This window comes from Lathyrus oleraceus, chromosome 1, assembly GCF_024323335.1.
Source record: "Lathyrus oleraceus cultivar Zhongwan6 chromosome 1, CAAS_Psat_ZW6_1.0, whole genome shotgun sequence".
NCBI classification, from domain to species: domain Eukaryota; kingdom Viridiplantae; phylum Streptophyta; class Magnoliopsida; order Fabales; family Fabaceae; genus Lathyrus; species Lathyrus oleraceus.
The window spans coordinates 9,108,317-9,130,846 of NC_066579.1; the positions used below are offsets into that span (position 1 = coordinate 9,108,317).

Consider the following 22,530-nt stretch of genomic DNA (forward strand, 5'->3'; position numbering starts at 1 on the left):
CGAAGCAGAAGGATCTTCTCTCCAGAGATCTCACCTCCAGTTCCCGAAACTCGAGGAAAGGAACCAGTCAACCCTTCTCAGTCAGAGATACCGATCGAAGCTACTACTGAAGATGTTGCCAAACAAGAAATGGAAGAAGTGCTGAAAATCATCTGCAAGAGTGATTTCGATGTGGTAGAACAGTTGGGCCATACCCCGTCTAAGATCTCGATGTTATCCTTGCTGTTATCTTCTGAATCTCATGCCAATGCATTGATAAAATTCTTGAAGACTGCTCATGTGCCTCAGGAAACATCTGTCGATCAGTTCGAAAATTATGTTGCTCACTTGGCTGTTGACAATGGCCTAGGCTTTTCCGATGCTGACCTGACACCAGCGGGAAAGAATCACAATAAAGCCCTGCATATCTCCATTGAGTGTAGGGGAATCACTTTGTCTCATGTGTTGATCGATAATGGCTCTTCCTTGAATGTGCTGCCAACAGCTGTGCTGGATAAGCTGGACTGTAAAAGCATCGAACTGAAACCTAGTGACATTGTGGTACGTGCTTACGATGGTGCGAAGAGTGTTGTCCATGGCGAAGTAGTCCTCCCTATCAAGATAGGACCTCAAGTCTTCAATACTACCTTCCATGTAATGAACATTCGTCCTGCCTATTCCTGCTTACTGGGACGCCCTTGGATTCATGGGTCAGGTGCTGTAGCTTCGTCTCTCCATCAAGAGCTGAGGTATCCCACAGAGGGCAAAATTGTCACCGTGTGTGGAGAAGAAGAGTACATTGTCAGTAGTGTGCATGCCTTCAGATACGTCGAGATGGATGGTGAATTCATTGAGACTCCTTATCAGTCATTTGAAGTAGTTCCTCCGACCAATCCTGTCCTTAAGCCAACTTCCGGTGTGCCCAAGGTTATTCGGACTCCTCCTGCTATGATTTCCCTGAAGGACGCTCAAGCTGTGGTTGAAGATGGTGGCTGTACTGGCTGGGGTCAACTGATCGACGTACCGTACAAGTCTGACAAATTTGGCCTGGGGTTTAGCTCCGAGAAGGTAGCCAAGAGTCAAATTAATACTGTAGAAGACACTGACAGCGATTGCGACCTGGATAGCTAGATTTTCCCAACAATTGGCGACAGACTCAATAATTGGAAGGCTGAAGACACTATCCCGATTTCCTTTAGTCAGGAGTAATTGTTATTGTCTATTTTGGTGTTGCAAATTTTTGTTTTTTTTTACAATTGAACTTCTCCAAGCGTTGTGTCTATGCCCGGGGCACAATAGCTAATTTGTTAAGGGTTTTGTCATCTTCATAAGCATATTCATATTCAATAAATCAATGGACTTTTTGCATTCAAATATTGCGCTCTTTATCTTTTCTGTCATCTTCCAAACAAGCTATGTTTTCTTACACACACTCACGTAACGAATTGCAGATCCATACCCACTCTGGATCCTGTTGATAATAGTTCCGCTACTGTTCATTATGACTTTGAAAATCCGATCTACCAAGCCGAGGATGGAAGTGAGGAAGATTGTGAAGTACCTGGAGAACTTGCCAGACTGTTACTGCAGGAAGAGAAGACTATACAGCCGCACGAGGAGTCGGTTGAGATTGTAAATCTGGGTACTGAAGTAAACAAGAAAGAAGTCAAAATAGGAGCAGGCTTGGAAAACAGTGTCAAGAGAAGGTTGATTCAGATGTTGCATGACTATGTAGAGATTTTTGCTTGGTCTTATGAAGACATGCCAGGACTGGATACCGATATAGTAGTGCATCGACTGCCAACGAGGGAAGAATGTCATCCTGTTAAGCAAAAGGTTCGTCGCATGCGTCCTGAAATGTCTGAGAAAATCAAAGCCGAGGTGATGAAACAATTTGATGCAGGTTTTCTGGCTGTTACTTCTTATCCTCAATGGGTTGCTAATGTGGTACCAGTGCCAAAGAAGGATGGTAAGGTGCGAATGTGTGTAGATTACCGAGACCTGAATAAAGCGAGTCCCAAGGATGACTTTCCACTCCCGCACATTGATGTTCTGGTAGATAACACCGCTCAACACAAGGTATTCTCATTCATGGATGGATTCTCAGGTTACAACCAGATTAAGATGGCGCCTGAGGACATGGAGAAAACTACGTTTGTGACGCAATGGGGCACGTTCTGTTATAAAGTAATGCCATTTGGTTTAAAGAATGCAGGGGCAACGTACCAGCGTGCTATGGTGGTTTTGTTCCATGATATGATCCATCATGAAATAGAAGTATATGTGGATGACATGATAGCCAGATCTCATACTGAGGAGGAACATCTCGATCATTTGTACAAATTGTTTGAGAGGTTGAAGAAATACAAGCTAAGATTGAACCCGAACAAATGCACCTTTGGAGTAAGATCCGGTAAACTCCTGGGATTTATTGTCAGTGGTAAAGGGATTGAGGTTGACCCGGCTAAGGTGAAGGCTATTCAAGAAATGCCAGTTCCCCGTACGGATAAAGAAGTCAGAGGTTTCTTGGGACGGTTGAACTACATTGCCCGATTTATCTCCCATTTGACCGCTACCTGCAAACCCCTCTTCAAACTACTGAGGAAAAATCAAGAGATGAGATGGAATGATGAATGTCAAGAAGCTTTCGACAAAATCAAGGAGTATCTTCAAAAACCTCCCATTCTGATGCCACCAGTTGAAGGAAGACCTTTAATCATGTATTTGACCGTGTTAGAAAATTCAATGGGGTGTGTGTTGGGACAACATGACGAGTCTGGCCGAAAAGAGTATGCCATATACTACCTTAGCAAAAAGTTTACCGACTGTGAAACAAGATACTCACTGCTCGAGAGAACTTGCTGTGCTTTGGCCTGGGCTGCTCGCCGACTAAGACAGTATATGTTGAATCATACCACTTTGTTGATTTCTAAGATGGATCCCATCAAATACATATTCGAGAAACCCGCTCTCTCCGGAAGAATAGCAAGATGGCAGATGATCTTAACAGAGTACGATATCCAGTATACTACCCAGAAAGCAATCAAAGGAAGTGTGCTAGCCGATCATTTGGCTCATCAAGCAATGGATGATTACCAATCTATGAACTTTGAGTTCCCAGATGAGGATGTCATGCTTGTTACTGATTATGAAGAACCTGGACCGGAGGAAGGACCCGAACTAGGATCCCGATGGACTATGGTTTTCGATGGGTCTTCTAATGCATTGGGCAATGGTGTTGGTGTGGTAATCATTTCTCCCGAGGGTTACCATACGCCTTTCACTGCTAGACTATGTTTTCATTGTACCAATAATATGGCTGAGTATGAAGCATGTATTTTGGGACTCAAGGCTGCTATAGACCGGCGGGTCAAGTTTTTGAGTGTGTACGGAGACTCAGCATTAGTAATCAGTCAGATCAAAGGAGAATGGGACACTAAGCATCCGAATCTCATCCCTTACCGAGAACGGGTGATGACATTAATCCCATACTTTGAAGAGATAACATTCGAACATATCCCACGAGAAGAGAATCAGTTGGCAGACGCATTAGCTACCATGTCATCTATGTTCAGAGTCAGATGGGACAATGAAGCTCCCATGATCACCATTGAGCGATTGGATGAACCTGCACATTGTTATGAGCTTAATACTGATGAAGTGGAAGAGAAACCTTGGTTCCACGAAGTAAAAAGATATTTAGAAACTCAGGAGTACCCTGAGGGGGCATCTATCAATGATAGAAAATTCCTGAGGAAGTTCTCTGCTAAATTCTTTTTGAGTAATGGAGTATTATACAAACGTAATCATGACTCAACTTTGCTTCGCTGTGTGGATAAAAAGGAAGCAGAAGAGATTATGGAAGATATGCACGACGGTATTTTCGGGACTCATTCTAGTGGACATACGATGGCCAAGAAGATTCTGAGATCAGGGTATTATTGGTCTACCATGGAAGCTGATTGCCATCATCACTCCAGAACCTGTCACAAGTGCCAGATATATGCGGATAAAGTACATGCACCTCCTGCTCCATTGAACGTGTTGACCGCACCTTGGCCCTTTGCAATGTGGGGAATTGATATGATTGGGGAGATTAAACCTACTGCTTCTAATGGACATCGCTTCATCCTTGTCGCTATTGATTACTTTACAAAGTGGGTAGAGGCCGCCTCATTTGCTTCTGTCACCAAGAATGTGGTGGCACGATTCATCAGGAATAATCTCATTTGTCGGTATGGCATCCCTGAAAGAATTATCACTGACAATGGTACTAATTTGAACAATAAGATGATTACTGAACTCTGCACGCAGTTCAAAATAAAACACCATAACTCTTCTCCGTACCGGCCAAAGATGAACGGTGTCGTAGAGGCTGCTAATAAGAATATCAAGAAGATCATACAAAAGATGACGGTGACGTACAAAGACTGGCATGAGATGTTACCGTTTGCTCTTCACGGTTATCGCACTTCAGTACGCACTTCGACAGGAGCAACTCCTTTCTCTTTAGTCTACGGAATGGAAGCCGTTTTACCAGTGGAAGTCCAGATTCCCTCTCTAAGAATCATAAAAGAGGCGGGCTTAGATGAAGATGAATGGATTCAGACTCGACTCGACCAGATAAACTTGATCGATGAGAAGAGACTTGCGGCTGTGTGTCATGGACAGATATATCAGAAGCGCATGACCCAGGCATTTAACAAAAGAGTCAAGAGACAGGTGTATCAAATCGGCGACTTGGTGATAAAGCGCATCACTCTACCACAAGGTGATCCCAGAGGCAAATGGACTCCCACGTACGAAGGGCCATTTGTAGTTAAGAAGGTATTCTCTGGTGGAGCCATGATACTAGCTACAATGGACGGTGAAGACTTCCCGCATCCCGTGAACGCAGACATAGTCAAAAAATACTACGCATAAAAGAGACCCGCTAGGTCGACGTATCTAGGCAAAAGTAAGGGCATCCCGGCGAACCAAAAGGGTTCGGGCAAAAATTAGGGATAAACATAAAAAATGTACACCCGGCAAGTCGAAAACCTGAAAAGGCGGCTTGGGCAAAAAGGGGTATCCTGGTGGATTGAAAACCCGAAAAGGCGGTCCAGGCAAAAATTAGGGATCAAAGCGTATGACTATGTCCCGTTCTCAGACAGCTTCATCCAAGTTCAAAGGACTGAACAAGCTAATCACTTCTATCCGACAACAGGAAATGAGAGGCTTGAAGACATAATGGCAGTAGTGGAATTAAAGTCAATAGGACGTTTTCAGCATAGCTTTCTCTTTGTTTTCTTGACAATTTCCTCTTACTAGGATTTTTGTCTCCTTGTACACAAATTGCCTGTTTATAGGCCCTCTTTCAAATCAATATAATTTTGTTTCCAAAAAGATGATTTCGTTTTTACTTTGTCTGCTTTGTTTGCGTAAACGTCCATTGATTTAATTTGAATTAATATATGCATTTGAATATGATCAATGTTTACCAAAAATGCGTGCATAAAATAGAAATAGCGATTACTACTAGACTTCAGGATCGAGGAGAAGGTCTAACCATGCTTTCCAATGAATCCGTTGCTAATTCTATTCCCCAGCAAAGCCAGTTATTCCCCAAAAGCAATTGGCATTACTAGACAAATTGGTCATCTCTTCCACCCCCAGCCAGGCTTCTGCTAAATATTTCTATCCTCAGACAGAATCAAGTATCCCCAGCTAAGAAAGGATCACCGATACCAGTATCTCCAAACCAGAAGATTGAGATTTGTTTTCCCCAGTAGAGTCCTCTGGAAGAACTTTTCAGATGCATAATTCATTCATTACATCATTTCACAGCATACGCATGCATACATCGTTTGCAGTTATTTTCGAAAGCATAAAACATCTCATGCATCATGACATGGCATGAAGCTAACTTTATTTTTCAGGTTAATTATCTTCCTGATACAGTCAAAACAAAGATCCATCCAGACAGACATCTTTATCAATTACATTCAGGATTCAACTACATCTTTCAGATATACTCCATGTCAACATTCATTCTGACATCCTCCTAACGATGGCATCTATAAGCCCATCCCAGACATTTATTGCAAATACAACATATACAAATACTATCAGATATAGCCTAGCATACGGTTCATTCTGATTCAGCTCAACATATGACTCTTTCAACTTAGATGCGATCTAACGTACGATCCATTCCGACCTTCAACAACTCCAATACGGTCTAGCATACGACCCATTTGGACCTTCAAGGCCTCAGATGCTACCTAGCGTACGGTACATTCTGAAGTGTAGTCTGGCGTATGACTACCCCTTTATTATCAGATGCAGCCTAACGGACGGCTCGTCCTGCTACTCAGAGACGGTCTAGCTTACGACCCGCTTGGATGTTCATCCCCTCAAATGCTACCTAGCATACGGTACATTCTGAAGTGTAGTCTGGCGTATGACTACCCCCTCCTTCATCATCAGGTACAGCCTAACGGACGGCTCAGTCTACAACTCAGATACGATCTAGCATACGATCCATTCTGATCCTTCACCCCAGTAACGATACAGCCTAACGGACGGCTCGTTCCGCAACTCAGATACGATCTAGCGTACGATCCATTCTGATCCTTTATCCCCAGCGGCGTATGACCCATTCTAAATCCCCAGGGAAGTCGACGGCCTAATGAATGACCCACTATACGGTCTAGCGTATGACCCAGTGACACCCGTGACTTCAGATATCTTCTAACGTACGACGCACTCTGAAGCTCTCATCATCAAACTTCCTAGATGGCATCTTTAAGCCCATCTCCATCAAGACTAACTAATTGACAAGTGCAAATTTTTGGGGCGTTCTAAGTGTTCAATAATCTTCCACCTCCAGACCACGAATGGCATACATACCATTCTGACTCTCTCGGTTCAAGAATATTGAACAGGGGCAGCTGTCATACCCTAAAATTTGCCCATTAATATTTCAAGACATTTTTTCAGGGCACTCCGACTCATTTTTATGACACTGATCTTAAAGGAACGAAGGCCCAGCTCACGAATGACCCAAACTGGCTTGTTCGCTACACGCTCGCCTAGTGATAACATGAAATTATATCATATTTTAGGACTTAATTCAATTAAATTTTATCATTATTTATTTCAGTTCACTTTATGTTGTTAGATATTACGCGGTATTTTCTTCCTATTTGTCTCAGGTGGCTTATTTGGAAGCACAAGCAAAAATGGAGGAAAAGAGGTGCAAAAAGGAGAGAAAACGAACCAAATAGCAAAGCCCAGCCCAAAGTACAAGAACACAGGTGTTGCACCTGTGACGAGCGTCACAGAGGCTGTGACGAGCGTCACGCCTTGCACACCCCTGTGACGGACGTCACACATGGTGTGACGAACGTCACACCATTCCCCTACATTTTTGGCGCAAGGAACGCCTCAGAGACGTTGAGCGTTGAGGGAGTGTTGAGCCCTATATCCACGCCATGCTTTTATGCACGTTGAAGACCTTTTTGGCAGCGGAAGCGGTTACTGAAGCATATATAAATAGCTACTTGCAAAACCAAAAGGGGCCCGAAGCTTTTCCACATTTTTTCCTTTGCCGTTTTCGCTTTTGCCTATTTTCTTTTCCAGCAGCTTAGGCATTGTTTTTCCTACGAGTTCTACATTACTTCCCTTGCAATTTCCTATTTCCTTTTTAGCATTTTAGTTAATTCTTTTCGCACAATAGTTTCTACAACGGAAACTATTGTGTACCTTTTTACCGAATCTAACCTTACGTTAGGATCTAGTTTATTTCCTTCGTTTTAATTTGTTGTTTAGTTGAAGAATCCAAGAACAAATCCTACCGGCTTGTGGTGGAGTGTTCAGGACTACTGTTTAACTTATTCCGAGTAACCCTAAAGGAAACCCTGAAGGAAAAGCCGGCGGCACCGCTCAATTCGATCCGATCGGCCAATTCAAGGTTGCAATTCAATTGCAAACAGGTTTGCGTTACTATCGCCGCTTTATGTTCCGAATTCACATGTGATACCATAATTGAATTCATAAATATATTTGAGGTTTTGCATGTGGACTTAAGTATGCCTGGATACCTTGAATTGTTGTAATGGATGCCGCTGTTTTTCGCTCTATTTTGATCTTTGCCCATCTGACCTGTTTTATTATAACCATGCTTTGTTTACCTGATACTATTACTGCTTTGGTGCAACTCTTGATTGCACCCCATCTGGTATTCTGACCTGTTTGCGGAATTTTGTAAGGGCTCACATACTCCCGAAGAAGGTGGCTTGCTAGGTATTCCACTTTATTTGAGGGATACCCTTATGGAGATGGATTCCGAACTAATTAATTTTAATGGGGAGATTCATCCTAATTGCCTAATTAATTTTAATGTGGAAATTCATCTTAAATACTTAATTGTAAAACATGGCCTTTGAATATGTGACCTTGGACCTCTCTTTGTTGCCTTACGGTATTACGGTATTACGGTCATGTCCCGCGAACGTGGGGATACACTTAGCAAAGACCCTTCGATTAAATCATCATAACATAAATCATAGTCCCTCGGATGTTGCCCTCGAATGATTTTGCCCCTCGATGACCCTTCGGTGTAGCCTACGGTTAAATGATGATCGTCCCTCTGAATGCTAAGGTATCCTTACAAATGTTGCCTTCAATGACCAAGCGATGACCCTACGATGTCCCTTTATATCCAAAGGATAAAATTACTTACTTCTCAATAGTAAGGACAGTTTTACCCTCCTCAGGATAGGAAATGCCCACAAAGACCTTAGGAAGGTATAACTCTCAATTGCTGGATCATAACCTAAAACATTTCCCACCCCTCACACTTTGCAAATCCTAGAAAATCACCACTTGGTATACATTCATACTAGAATCATTACTAAGTTACATTTTTCTAAACCGTTTTCAAAATCAAACGAGATAAACACTTTGTATACATTCATACGAGAATCATTACAAAGTTAAACTCTCTTTTCGAAACATTTTTTTAAACAATTCACGAACACTTTTCAGACAAAATATAAGTGATCCAGCAATTAAGAGCTCATGGATAACCATGGATACAAAGGGTGCTAACACCTTCCCTTTGTATAATGTACCTCCCGAACCCAAAATCTATTGAGGTCTTTCCTGTTCTTTTCCTCCTTTCCTTATTGGATAAAAGAAAAGTCGGTGGCAACTCTTGCTATCCGCGACATTGCGATAAAAAGCAAAACACCCCAAGTCAGTTCACCGTATGACAAATATGACATAATGATTTTTTGTGTGCAAAAATGAGCTTATAAATAATAATATTAGAGACAACTTTGGATATCACCTATAGTAGAAAAAATGGTATAAAATAGGCTTAGGTGGTTTGAATATATAGAGAGAAGACATAAGATTTTATGGTAAGAAGAGTATATCAATTGAAGAGGAATCAAATAGTTAGAGATAGAGAAAGACCTAGAAAATTGATAAAAAAAGGTTATTAAAAAGATCTCAAGATTAACAATTTGAATAAAAGTATGAAAGCATTATGGCATAAATTGATCCATATAGCCGACTAAACGTTGTTGTTCAATTAAGATTGTTAAATACCTTTTAAACATTTTCATGACCTAAGAAACTTCATTTAGTAATATTAAAATAAATATTGATATTTCTTAGAAATTTTCTCTTTAAAGAGATAAAACTAGTTAATATTTCTATCATAAAATTTATTTGTTGTTAAAAGTATATATAAATTTTCAAAAGTATGTTATGTCATTAAATTAAAATAACAAAATTAAACAATTTATTAAAAAACTTTATAAAAAGATACAAAGAAATTGAGATTTTATTCTGAAACCTCTACTTTGATCTGACACCCCATATTTTTTTTATAATGATAAAAATATCCTTCACATTATTTATCTTTTAAAAATTCACATTCAATAAAAAAATTACTCTATGTAAAACTGGTAAAAACAAAATTTTTATAGTTATTTCCAAATATTCGGTATGAAAATTTTCACAAGAGGGGAATTTTATGTATTTTTACCGACATTTTAAAATTCTAGTATGAGCTTTTACCATATTTTTTAAAAAATCCGTAATTTTCTTGAAGTTTTATCGAGTTTTTGGGAAAAGTACAGAAATCTCTTGAAGTTTTATAGGATTTTTTGGAAAAATTCACAAATCGCTTGAAGTTTGACTAAATTTTTAGGAAAAAATCTGATCTTTTTCGGATTTTGGTTGTGTTGTTACCAGATATTTTAAAAAATCTGGGTAACATTGAAAAGTAAAAAATCGGTATAGCAGATTTTTTCGCATAAACCAAAAAATCTAGTAGTTCAATATGCTTCATTTGTGCGGTCCACATCCTAATGGTTTCCCTGCATATTTTATTCAATTAGAGTATCATTTTAGAAAAGTTATGCCAACATTGAGCATCAGTATAACACTCCATTTTACTCTAGATTGCACAACTTTGTTTCAAGACAGTGTATACAATACATTAGAAAGGAGCTGGAAAGGATAAAATTAATTGGTTGTGACAAAGTTGCACGTGGTTGCTTCATTAGAACAACACATGGGTTACCTTGTACGTGTGAACTTACAAGTATTCAATTACAAGGTTAGCATGTTCCGTTAGAATTGATTCATGGGTTTCAGAAGAAATTATTCATTGAAGAAGAAAGTGAGACACAATTGGATTTATAAGAAGAATGTGAAAAGTTGAAGAGGTATTTCAGTACACTGGATATTGTAGGCCAAAGGGTAATGAAGAAAAAAGTTCAAGAACTAACACATCCACTCATAACTTCCATGTGTCTAGCACCAGTGAAGTATAATCCAAAGAGGAGAAATACGAATAGTAAAAAGGATGAAGAGAGTGATATGCATAGTGATCCTTCGCAGTGGGAGTATCTCGAAGGCTCGCAGGAAAGTCAGTCTACGAAGAGATCATTTACAAAACCAATTGAAAAAGTCAACCAGTTAGCATGCTTTCAAGACTTCTTTACTTGTCTTAATTTTCTATTTTCTTACATCAGTACATTAATGACATTGTTGATGTGGATAAAGATAGAAATTATGGTTTTTTTTGCTATTGTAGCTTTACTTAGATGGGGCGAAGAGTCTTGGAATGTGCTTCAGACACAATTAGATTCTAAAGTTTATCAACACCAACAACTGTATTCCAGTTTGTTATATGACATAGTACCGGAAGTTATGAGTGTGTTGCAGGTAGCTAGCTTGGGTGTGTAGGATCGTGAGAAGTGGATGACGATTCCTGATATGGATTACCCTATTGCTTCTAGATACAGTGCCATATTGGTCTCATTGTCCAAGAAGCTTAACATCGCATTCTTCCCATTAGTGATAACTTCAAGTAGTCACAAAATTATTATAGTTGATTTTGTTGACAACAGTCATTGGATTCAGGTGAAGTTGAAATTCAATTGTCATTTGCCTCCTATCACAGACCGATGGAGACAAAACTATAATGAAGTTACAATAGCGTGAGAATCAGCATATGCGGACATATTAGACATTGGAAAGAAGAAGCTAGGAAATCTACATAGTTTTATTTTGTAATGATATTGTAACATTTTTGTATTATATGTATATATTTTATCTGATATAGTTTATTAAAAATGTCAAAAAAAAATTATGTTTTTTTTTCTAAATCTCACTATTGCTTCCGGATTTTTCAAAATTTCCAAAAAAAAGTTGTTTTTATTGGATTTTTTACCATTTTTTTTCAAAATATTCAGTATAACTCCACCGAATTTTTTAAAACACCAGTAAAATTGCACCGAATTTTTTAAATATTCTGTATTTCTTCAACAATTTTGCAGAAACCCATGATTTTTTTACCAACAATATATAAAACATTTGATCATTCTTCATACTATTGCAACAAATCTGATATATTTTCAAAATATTTAATATTTCGTTATCTAAACAATAAAATTTAAAAAAAATCAGATACTTGCATAAAAAATCCAATACTTACATAAACTTTGAAAAAATATCCAAAAAAAAATTAATAAGGGCCTAAGTGTAATTGAAACTTTAATATGGAGGTGCCAACTCAAGGTGGGGATGTACAGAAAAAATTTCAAAGAAATTTCTTAATAGTGTTTGTTATATAAATTTCAAATCGGGCTGAGTTGAACCCCTAAACCTTGTTGGGCTCAACTGGGAGAATGAATGCGGGTGGGCCTTGGCAGGCTCATCTCTGGTTGCGTTCAATTCATCACCTGCGTGAAGTGGCAATGTTGGCCATGGCTGAATCAAAAGCGAACAACGAAGATGATGACTACATGGGTGACCTTTCTAGGTTTCTTCCTACCGATTCTATTCAACCTCCAAATCCAAACACTTCTTCAAAATGGGTAACATTTTGTTCATTTCGAATAATTCTACGATTTCACCTTCAAAATTTAGCTTAGGTTTGATTTTGGGAACGAAAAAATGAAGTGGTGTAATTTAATAATCACTTGGCTCCCTTTTACTCTTATTATTTATGCAGCTACTATTCGTAGGAGAAAATATTTACTTTTATTGTGTAGAATCTGTAGTAGAAACTTATGGTGCATGTAGGGGAGCAATCTATGCAATCTGAGAAACTATAAAATTTTGATGTGCCATGTTTCTTTGAAAGATCTTAAGATCAGCTATTTGGATAGAAGTATGGTCTTAGATAGAACATTATGGCGGGAGTTGATCCATGTAGCGGACCCACTTAGTGGGATAAGGCTCGGTTGTTATTGTTGTTGTATTCCGTTCAGAACATGGGCATGGATCTTTCACTTAGCATTTTATAGGGACTATGCAAAATGTTATGTTGATAACTCCCTTGTTACTATGCAGATTTCTGACAAAAAAGGTCCTTCAATAAACTCTTCCAAGAGTCAATTGAAAGCTCTAAACTGGCAAGAACGGCGAAAAATTGAAAGAGAAAGGAAGCAAATACAAGAGGATGAACAAACATTAGCAAAAGTTGAAGCTCCAATACCACAATCCAACATTGGGTTTAAGCTTCTCCAAAATATGGGTTATACTCCAGGTTCTGCCCTTGGCAAGGAGGGCTCAGGCAGGGCTGAACCGGTAGGGATTGAAATTCGACGGTCACGAGCTGGTATAGGCTTAGAGGATCCCCATAAGGAGAAGAAGAAAAGGGAGGAAATCACAATCCACAGGAAAAGGAGGAATGAGGAGGCTCTGATGGAAGAATTTGGGTCTAGGCAGAAATCGCGGTGGAAGAGTAGGAGAGTTATTGTTAATTTTAATAAGGCTAAGGCTGCCCTTGACCAATTGGAGAATCGGGAAATTGTAGAGCCACCAAAGAATGAGGATGATGCCGAGGCTGAAGATGAAGAAGAGGAAGAAGAAATAACAGAAGAGGTGTGTGACTTAGTAATACATATTAACTTCATTTTTATTGAACTTGGTAATCCATGTTTGAATCGATAGCAAATTTGACAATGAAATGGATGCAGGACTTGCTCGATGTTTTGATGAAACTGAGGGATGAGTACAATTACTGCCTCTTCTGCGGATGTAAAGTAAGCGAACATGTGGTTTTATTAAAAAGTTTTAATATATTTTCAAAAGATGAAACCACAAATATTCGCAACAAATTGACTTTTTTCCCTTCTTATTTCTCCAGTATGAATCAAGTTCTGTCCTCTTGGATAACTGCCCTGGAATCAATGAAGATGACCACTGAATTTAGGTCTCTTAAGTACAACAGACTCTATCTTGTTTGCTCTTTTTGTCAAGCAATCACTGATAGCTCTAAATGATCTGAAAATTTATTAGTGTATCTATCTCTCTTAAAGTTTAGTGGTCTCAATTTGGTAAATTATGACTTTTTTTTTAATCTGTCATTTGATGTTGAAAATGAACTAATGCAGACTTCATTTACTTCTCTGCTAAACTGATTTTCAAGTTGCACCCTTCCACAAATTATTGGCAAAAGCAAGGTCTCATTGCCATCAACACCACTCTATGTCCATTCAACCAGCTCTGTTGCCTTATAATAATCGGTAAGGAGCCACAATTCTTCAGCAGCAGCAGCAGCTTGTGTTTCATTTGATTGACCCTGGCAATTATACAACTGAAATCGAAAGTTTAAATTTAAATTCCAGAGACCTGATATCTTTTCAATGCCATTGTAAGAGTATTTTGAGTACAAATACATCGTTAAATATCGCAAGTCATTGAATACTATTATCATCAGACCAGAAAGAATCTAAAATTTATGTATATCTTGTAAACAAAATGCTCAATAATCCATGATGAAATTATAACTAGAAAAAATGTTGAATAAGGCGAATTACATGCCAGCTTCGAATTACGTGACTTGCTAAATCTTGCCTTTATGAAGCTTGAATTTTGTTGTCATTATACTTACCATTATTACATGATAATAGTAATCATAAGATTTAGAATTAGTTTATAGCTTTAATAAATTGATTAGAGTTGGTTAATTTATCTACTTTGGTATACACCATAAGCTAGAATGATCTTTATCTTTATTATGAATGTATTTTTTTAAATCATTTTTTTTATGTAGATTAAGCGACTTCAAACACCAAAGTGTACCAAAGACTTATATAAGTTCAACCTATCACCAAAGATTTGTATAAGTTCAACCTATCACTTAGCCTATTCATGTTCCTGAGAGTTTCATTAATAAGTTTTGAGATTTTAAAGATATGACCACAAACCTTTTTACATCAATGAGATAGTTTACACAGAATGATCCCCAAACCAAACGAAGTTTTTAAAAGGCTGACATCACAATCAAATAGAGATTTTAACTGGTTGATCTCATCTAAAGAACTAAAAAGAGATTTTGACAAGTTAATATCAAGAACCAAACAAGAATGTTGTTCAAGAGAATCACACCCTTGAACAAAACATCCCACAAGTACCATCAAACTCTCACAAGTGTTTTTCACTATCTTGTCAATAAGACAATTTTAGTGAAGAATAAGAAAATAGATAAGAAGTGCATTGGGCCAGGAAAAAGGCCAAATTGACCGAAGCTCAATCCATCTCAAACCCACATTATTAAACCCAATATATAAAAACAATTAACATGCTATGAGAAGGTACACAATTTCCGATCTCTAATTTCCCTATACTCATCTTAAATCTTGAACTGACTTGGACGTTGGAGTGCTAACTATGCACGTCAACCCCGCGCCACCATAAAGGAGATCGGAGGCATTGTTCAAGATCAATTGATTTCCAACTCTTTCCATTTTTGATTCCTTCGTGAGGCTAGAACATTCATTTCTGGTTTTCGAACAAAGTAATGGTCACGTATGTGGGGATCAACTTCTTATTCTCGTGTTTTCCAAGAAAATCACATTCGTTTTGCAAACGACGTCGAACAAACTCATAAATTCCAGATATGGATTATTGCGGTCCAGATCCAAATCTCGGATTTACCAGTTCGTAACCTCCTTAGGGTACTGAATCAAGAGCATGTCGGTTTCTGATTCCTACATTCTCACTGAATCTAGAATCATCGTTCAATTTATCGTTCACAACTTTCTCAGATCTCATAATCAAGAAGCGCTCAGAAATAAAATCAGGTATCTTTTGTAGCCTATTCGACTAGTCATCTTCTCAACCACAATTCTCCGAAGTTCGAATCTTCGATTTTCTCAGAAATTAGGCATGGTAACAAAAGGAAGGATTTGAGAGTCAGATCTAGATGTGTGTCGGTGTGTGAAAGCTTTATCCATGAAGATTACCCTAAGAACTCGTTGTCTGTCCTCGATCTAATGTTACTTGTATTTCCAATCCCAACCAGGATACTTATTGTGGCTACCTAGAAGATACTGCAAGCTCATAATTAACGACATGCACAAATCTAGTCTAGGGCACCTTCCAAAGGAACCAGAGGACCTCCGACCAGCCAACGGGTCTGCCTCTGGTCAAATATGATGTTTCCCTTATTGCTTGGCCCAGTCCTATCAATAGAAGCTAGTTTGGGAGTACCAGATAGAGAGTAGAGGTATCAGAGCACATGAGCAATGTTCCCGAGTAACATCACTCAGGGCTTGGATAAGCTGACGAGCAAGCCCCCTTTAACAAATCGCCAAAAGTGAAAGGATACATCGGCCATAGGTTCCATATGAAAGCACCTCGGACCTCGACAACCCCTTTTAATCACTACTCGGTCACACCATCCTAGAGGGAAGGCTTAGATCAGAAAGTTCTCATCCCAAGGAGTTTCACCTATCCCAACGAGCAAAAGAGCCTCGCTGAAGCATTGAACAGAGAAATCTGACGAGTCAAACGCTTCTACGATATATTCCTAGAGGATTTGGTCTTCCAATGGCATATCAGTGAGCAAATCCCAAAGCGAGGTACTTCAGTGCCCCATCCAACTCAGGAAGACGCCTTTAAGAAAGAAGTCTCACCCATATCCCTATGCAGGATCTTTCCACATCGGAGCCCCAGGAAAAAACAAATATGAAATACTTCAAACACCGCCCAACTAAAAAAGATGCTTCGAAGCACGAAGAACATCAACACGACATTCTAGGAAAGACTTCGGCCAGAGACTCCGAACACAATTTGACCAATCTGAGGTCGCTAATAAAGGTTATCCACCTCGAAATTCCATAATTTATTTGTAATGAATGCATTTCATTATTAATATGAAAGTATGTACATATCTATACATTTGTATATTTCTTCTTCTTCTGTTGTGTGTTTCTTTGTGTCTTTCTCCTAAAAATCCCAGAACAGGATGACAAAGATAAAGTGAATGAATAAGTTTCTAATACAGACTTAATGCACTTCTGCGTTTTCGATAGACTTAAGTGTATTTTGATCCTATTGTGTATCCGATATAGACTTAACGCGTCTATGTGATTCTAATATGACTTAAAATTCATTGTCTACAAGAAAGTGTATTTGATACAGACTTAGCGCTTCTAGGTGATTTTGATATGACTTAAGAAAGTTTCATTCCCTATGTGTATCTGATGTGGACTTAACGCATTTCTGCAATTCCAATATGGCTTAAAGCACACTCTACACCCAATTATGTATCTGGTACAAAATTAATGTAATTTTGTGATTCTGATACGGATCTAACGCACACCTCGCTTCCAAGGCTTATTAAACGCACTTCTGCGTAGCTGGAACTCCCTGGATCTAACCAGTCCAAGGGCGTAAGTGGTAGGCCTGGAGACGTCCACCACGATCTAAGCCAAGCCTCGGGGGTAGGGAAGGAGATCCTACCTTTGGTTGGGGAATGATTCTCTATGATGCAAAGCGCAGTACAAAGTACGACAACATGACGTCAACCTCACTGATCCTATGCATCGCTCAAGAAGTGTAAATAAATTGTCAAATGTGATATATATATATATATATATATATATATATATATATATATATATATATATATATATATATTACTAATACAAATGCTAAAAACAGCGAGCAAACACATGAATCAAGAATGGTAACTGCACAGAAGCAAGAAATTTCATAGGCACTCTTGAAATTTCACTTTAGTCAAGCGCATTATTTCTTTTATAAAGAAAAGCAATAAATATTCTCATGCACAAAATAAATATTCCACCATCACCGATGAACACCGGTTGTTCTACCAAAACTCTCAAGAGAGAAAAGACTCTATATGGTAGAAAAACTAGCTCCAAAGTTACAATAATTCGTAAAATATTTCATTAAATATAAAAAATTATTATACTCACGACACAAAATCCTGAGAAACATTATAGGAGATAACAAATATAAAGCAAAAGGAAAAATCAACCCGAGGAATTTGAAGTCGGGGCACCAGGACCACCTCCCTGAGTCACACCGGAAGCAAACGTAAATGAGTTCATCGCCTCAACATAAATCACATCATCAGGGCATAACTTCCTCGCCAACTCCACTACTCATTCTCGGACTCTGAGCATGCCCCACATAATTTGCTAAATAGCATCATCAGGCGCCCTCATCAGGTCGACCACCTCATTTTAGAGAGCTTTTAATGCCTCTACATCTTTCCGGTAATTTTCCACCCGACGAGTCTTTTCCTCAACAGAATTAGAAGTGGTCTTGTATTGATTCTCTACATCTAATAGATAACCCTCTAACCTAATAACATAAGGATCTAAGGTAGAAAGAGAGTCGTGTACTTTCACCGCCTCTTGCAAAGAGTTAGAAGCGTTAACTTCTTTCTACAATACAACTAGTCCCTTCGAAAGATTAGTGCACTTCAGCTCCATAACTTCGGTCTTCCCTTTCCAAGTATCTCTTTCCTTGAAGAGACTACCCGGGGCCAATACATCACCCCGTTCAGTAGAGACGAGAGAAAAAAATAGAAGCAACTTTGAACATGATGTGAACCAGCTCCGAAGCCATTTCCATTTTATCCCCCTTAAGAAGATTTTGGACGAAGGATAAATCTGACGTCGAGAAAATAACAGAAACCTCCTCAAGAGTGCGTGGAAGATGGAAAGATATGATATCTGTTATCTTAAAGAAAGGAGTCACCTCCCCAAAAGCATCGTCCTCATCTTCACGAGTCTGTTTCGAAGAAACCTCGCCTTGAGGAGATTGTTGTCCTTCATCCCGAGCGCTTTTGGTTGGAGTCGGAGGCGATATTAGATCCTTCACAATAAAAGTAGTTACAGCATCCAAGAGATCTATCTCATGTACAAAAGCATGAGCTTCTTTAATAGGGGTAGGAGAACAAACATGGGCCTCTTGAGGAATAGGGATAGGGACAGAAGTACCAAAATTCATTGCATCCTGGATGCCTTAGGTATCGACAAGGTTGAAGAAAATATTCAACTTGCTTATTTTATCCATGTTATCTGCAAAATGCAATCACGCATGTAAAAAAAGCATGAAGACTCTACGCTCACCAAATATCTCCCACCTCTCCTCAAGATTAACTGCACTCAAGATAGCATGGGTATTTATTCGCTTCTTCCTCACTTTGATAGAGGTCACCTCACTGAGACTGAACTTGTCCTTATAGACAAGTCCCTGAAACCAATACTATATTTCCCCATTCAATGTTACATCGTCTAGAGAAAGAGAACTCGACTGGATACAATATGAGCCAACACCCTAGTTAAAATGGATCTTAGACTAATACTTTGGATGGGAAACCCGACAGTATTTAGTAGAATTGGTGAGGATAGTAGAAAGAAAAATGAGTTCTATGGGTGAGGGGATTCACCAAGAGAAAATGTCTTAAGAAATTGTCCTCGTCCAGAGTAAAGGAGCCAAACCAATGGATGACTAGGTGAAGCTGAAGAAGCCCCTGGTTACGAAAGTTATCTAAGGATGTGCGCCTTGGACAAAAAAGATTGAATAATAAGCAGAGAGAAGGCTTATGAGATTTGTTCTCGGCACTCAGTTGAAAGACCATTTTATACGCCCAAGACCCCAGATTAATCTGGGAAGGAGCAACTTTTAAATGTTTTAGGACGGCTACCTCAAACTAAGGAAAAGGTAGCCAAAGTCTTACTCTTGTAAACAAACAATCATGGAACGAGATCATATAGTTGTCAAAAGAACTGCATATACCCTTCTCTCATAGCACTGGAAGAATTGATCATTATAAAGGGTCTCCGAGCACAAGGTTAGCATTTCTTAGGGCGACCTCAATGCTTAGAGCCGAGGAAGTACCTTCTACTTTTGCATCTACCCAATCATACATCGGTGCATCTGGATGGTTACAAAAATTTAAGTGGCGGGAAAGCACACATAAGGGTCGAAAAAGCAAGCCCCTAACTATTATTAGACAATAACGACTCATGATTGGCTTTTTTATCTTTGTCACACTATAAAGAAGCTTTGGTCAAGATTTGTTAATAGTCTAACAACTATTTTGGATCCTCCGACTAGGCTCAATTTGCGTCTTACAACATACAATATGGGTTTTAGTTACCCTCACGATCAATAACTTTCGAGGATTGCTCATTAGACCCTTACTCATGCATCTCACACCCTTGAAAATCTGTTTTTTGTCATTCATGCATTCAAAGATACATCTTCATACGCACCCAAAATCATGCCAAACCTTTATTTTCTGAGTTTCACCCAAGTTTAAAAATACTAAGGTCCGAAGATGCATCTTTGTATACTGTTTGGGTGTATCCCGATATACATCTTCGAATAACCCCCTGAGTCATTTTAGAACATCACCATTGTCTCAACATCATGATTTTTTTAGTACAAATTATATCAAAGTAAAATCAACATAAAATGAAGTTATATTAAACTTAAATGAAAGCAAAACCCCATTCATTAATCCAAAATGTCAATACCATACATAACATTTGTCTGAAAATACTTAAAAGTTATACATCCAGACATAAACTAACTACTGGGTATGTCTAATCCCCAGTCTCCCCCTTCGTCTGTACTGCACGACATGCTGTAACTCGACAACCATGCGCTCCACAAGGGACAATTAGGGACTTCCATCCTGAAAGAGTCTTGACTTTATGGTTGCTCTACCCATATCCACAACATGCCGACAGACCATTGTCACGCTCTCTGTCTGCTCATCTTGAACCTTAAGTACCTCCTGGTTAACTGGCCTAAATGGTCCTATAGGAGCGTTTGGCGTCATGATAGGGTGTGACACCCTATAGAACCATATCATGTAGCCCTCATAACTAGCCCAATGTACAAGAGTTGTCTCTCTGTGATACTCCTCTGGTACCAGGTGACTCATGAAATCATCCAATATCGCTTATATATCTCTACAATGGACGTCGGGAGGAGCAGACTCATGGGAAGGTCTCTAAATAACCTGCAAGTAGCCAAACAGGCGCATCACTCGCTCAAGCAGATATGGATACATAAGAGATGACCCACATGCCAAACGTTTGGAGTATAAGAAAATGACGCTAAAATGACGTGTATGGAGGTGACCATCGTATGGGTAAAAGCAAACTTCATCTGGTTCCATATGGTCAAGAGAGACTCTGAATGGATAGGTCGGACTATTCCTCCTGTACGTAACAAAAGCGGCTGCACGTGGCCAATTCTCATCGTAGGAAGGCACAACTTCTCTTTCGTGATGCAAGGGAAGTGAGAGATAATCCATCCCTGCAAATGGTTCAAATACAATATTAATAACAAGTGTAACAAATGAATTATGAAAATATTAGTAACAATAAATTACTGTAACAAGTATGCAGCTCCCTGTCATCTGCTTTGTCTTCCAAAGACAACTCCCACCCACTTTCGAGTATAGGTAGACTAAACAAGTGGCCCCCAGTTGTACTCGTGAATTGCAGTCAAGTCGGTGAAGTACTTAAGGTAGACCACATCGACATAGATTGCACTTTTATCCACAAACATGGGTGTGCCAACCAAGAAAAATAGGTAACACCTCAATGCACAATGTTGGTGGTACTCAACCTGCATGTCATCACCTTCAGCATCCAAGGCCCCCTGCAAATGGATTTTATAAAGCTTTTCCAAAAAACTAAATCTCGCATGAGCACCTCTAGTGTCATGTGCCTCTTGTGCAGCCTTAGTAGGGTCAACCCCTAAATGGCGCACCATCATGTCGACCTCTTCCTCTCGCCCGATCCTCCCATAGTCTAGTAATATCCCCCTGAGGGAAGGATGTAGGAGACATGAGACGTCATCCAAGGTGATGGTCATTTCTCCTATAGGTAGGTGGAAATACGACGTCTCTGAATGTCACTTTTCAGCAAAAGTCGTCAGCATGTCGTGGTTTATCATCATGTAAGCCGAAGAACATAAATCGGCAAGCCCAAAATAGCGGATAACATCGATAAACCAAGCAATCGATTGTGGCAGGTCCAAAATATTCCTGACATGGTTAAGAAATTTCAAACAATCACGCTCTTGTAAAAAGAAAATATAACCATCAATATGGATTTAATTAGTCAACAACATATGTATTGCAAAAGAAAGAAAGAAATATCTCCATGTCAAGCATACCTAGTAGCATGGACTACATAAAGATGTAATAAGAATGTGTGAAATGGGCCTCATGGGTAACTCTCTAATGGGGCATCAAGATCGGCAGCGGCTTTCTCCTGAGTTTCAGGGTCAACGAGGGCTTCAGGAACTTCAGGTTCTGCTTCCTGTGAGGCCTGAGAGAGTCGACTTCGAGAACCGGACGGATGGGAACCTCGGGGATGTGATGTAGATGCACCATCAAACAAGTTATCAACAACTCGTGGTCTCCTGATCCTCACTGCGGCCCTCTCACATCATTCCGACACAGTTTGGGACACACGCCCGAGTCTAATCTGAACAGTGTTGTCTTTAGCCATTGCACATGCGTCAAAAACAAAGACATATATTAACAGCGTGTCAAGAGAAATTCACAAATTCCATAGAATAAACCAAAATTTTGCTAGAGTCCAATCCGGAGAAGTGTCTTCGAAAATAATGCAGATCAAATCCGGAGATGCATCTTCGGACAAACCTGTGATTGTCTCCCATGGCTGAGACATCATTTCTTCCCTAACAGCCTCAAAAAACCTCAATGCATGCTCTTCAAGCCTATCAATT

The 22,530-nt window shown here is 39.2% G+C and overlaps 1 protein-coding gene across 2 annotated transcripts; it reads left to right on the forward strand.

The window, feature by feature from the left end:
• Window positions 1-12,154: 12,154 nt before the first annotated feature.
• On the forward strand, window positions 12,155-14,326 carry LOC127121710 (uncharacterized). 2 transcript variants are annotated; one of them, XM_051052227.1, is made up of 5 exons: window positions 12,155-12,359; window positions 12,838-13,371; window positions 13,467-13,532; window positions 13,637-13,702; window positions 13,884-14,326. In XM_051052227.1, exons 1-4 carry the CDS (start codon window positions 12,171-12,173, stop codon window positions 13,694-13,696), a joined length of 849 nt encoding a protein of 282 aa, XP_050908184.1. In that variant the 5' UTR covers window positions 12,155-12,170; the 3' UTR covers window positions 13,697-13,702; window positions 13,884-14,326. The 2 variants fall into 2 exon arrangements, with proteins under 2 accessions (XP_050908184.1, XP_050908137.1); XM_051052180.1 differs by having other exon boundaries at window positions 13,637-14,202.
• Window positions 14,327-22,530: the final 8,204 nt, after the last annotated feature.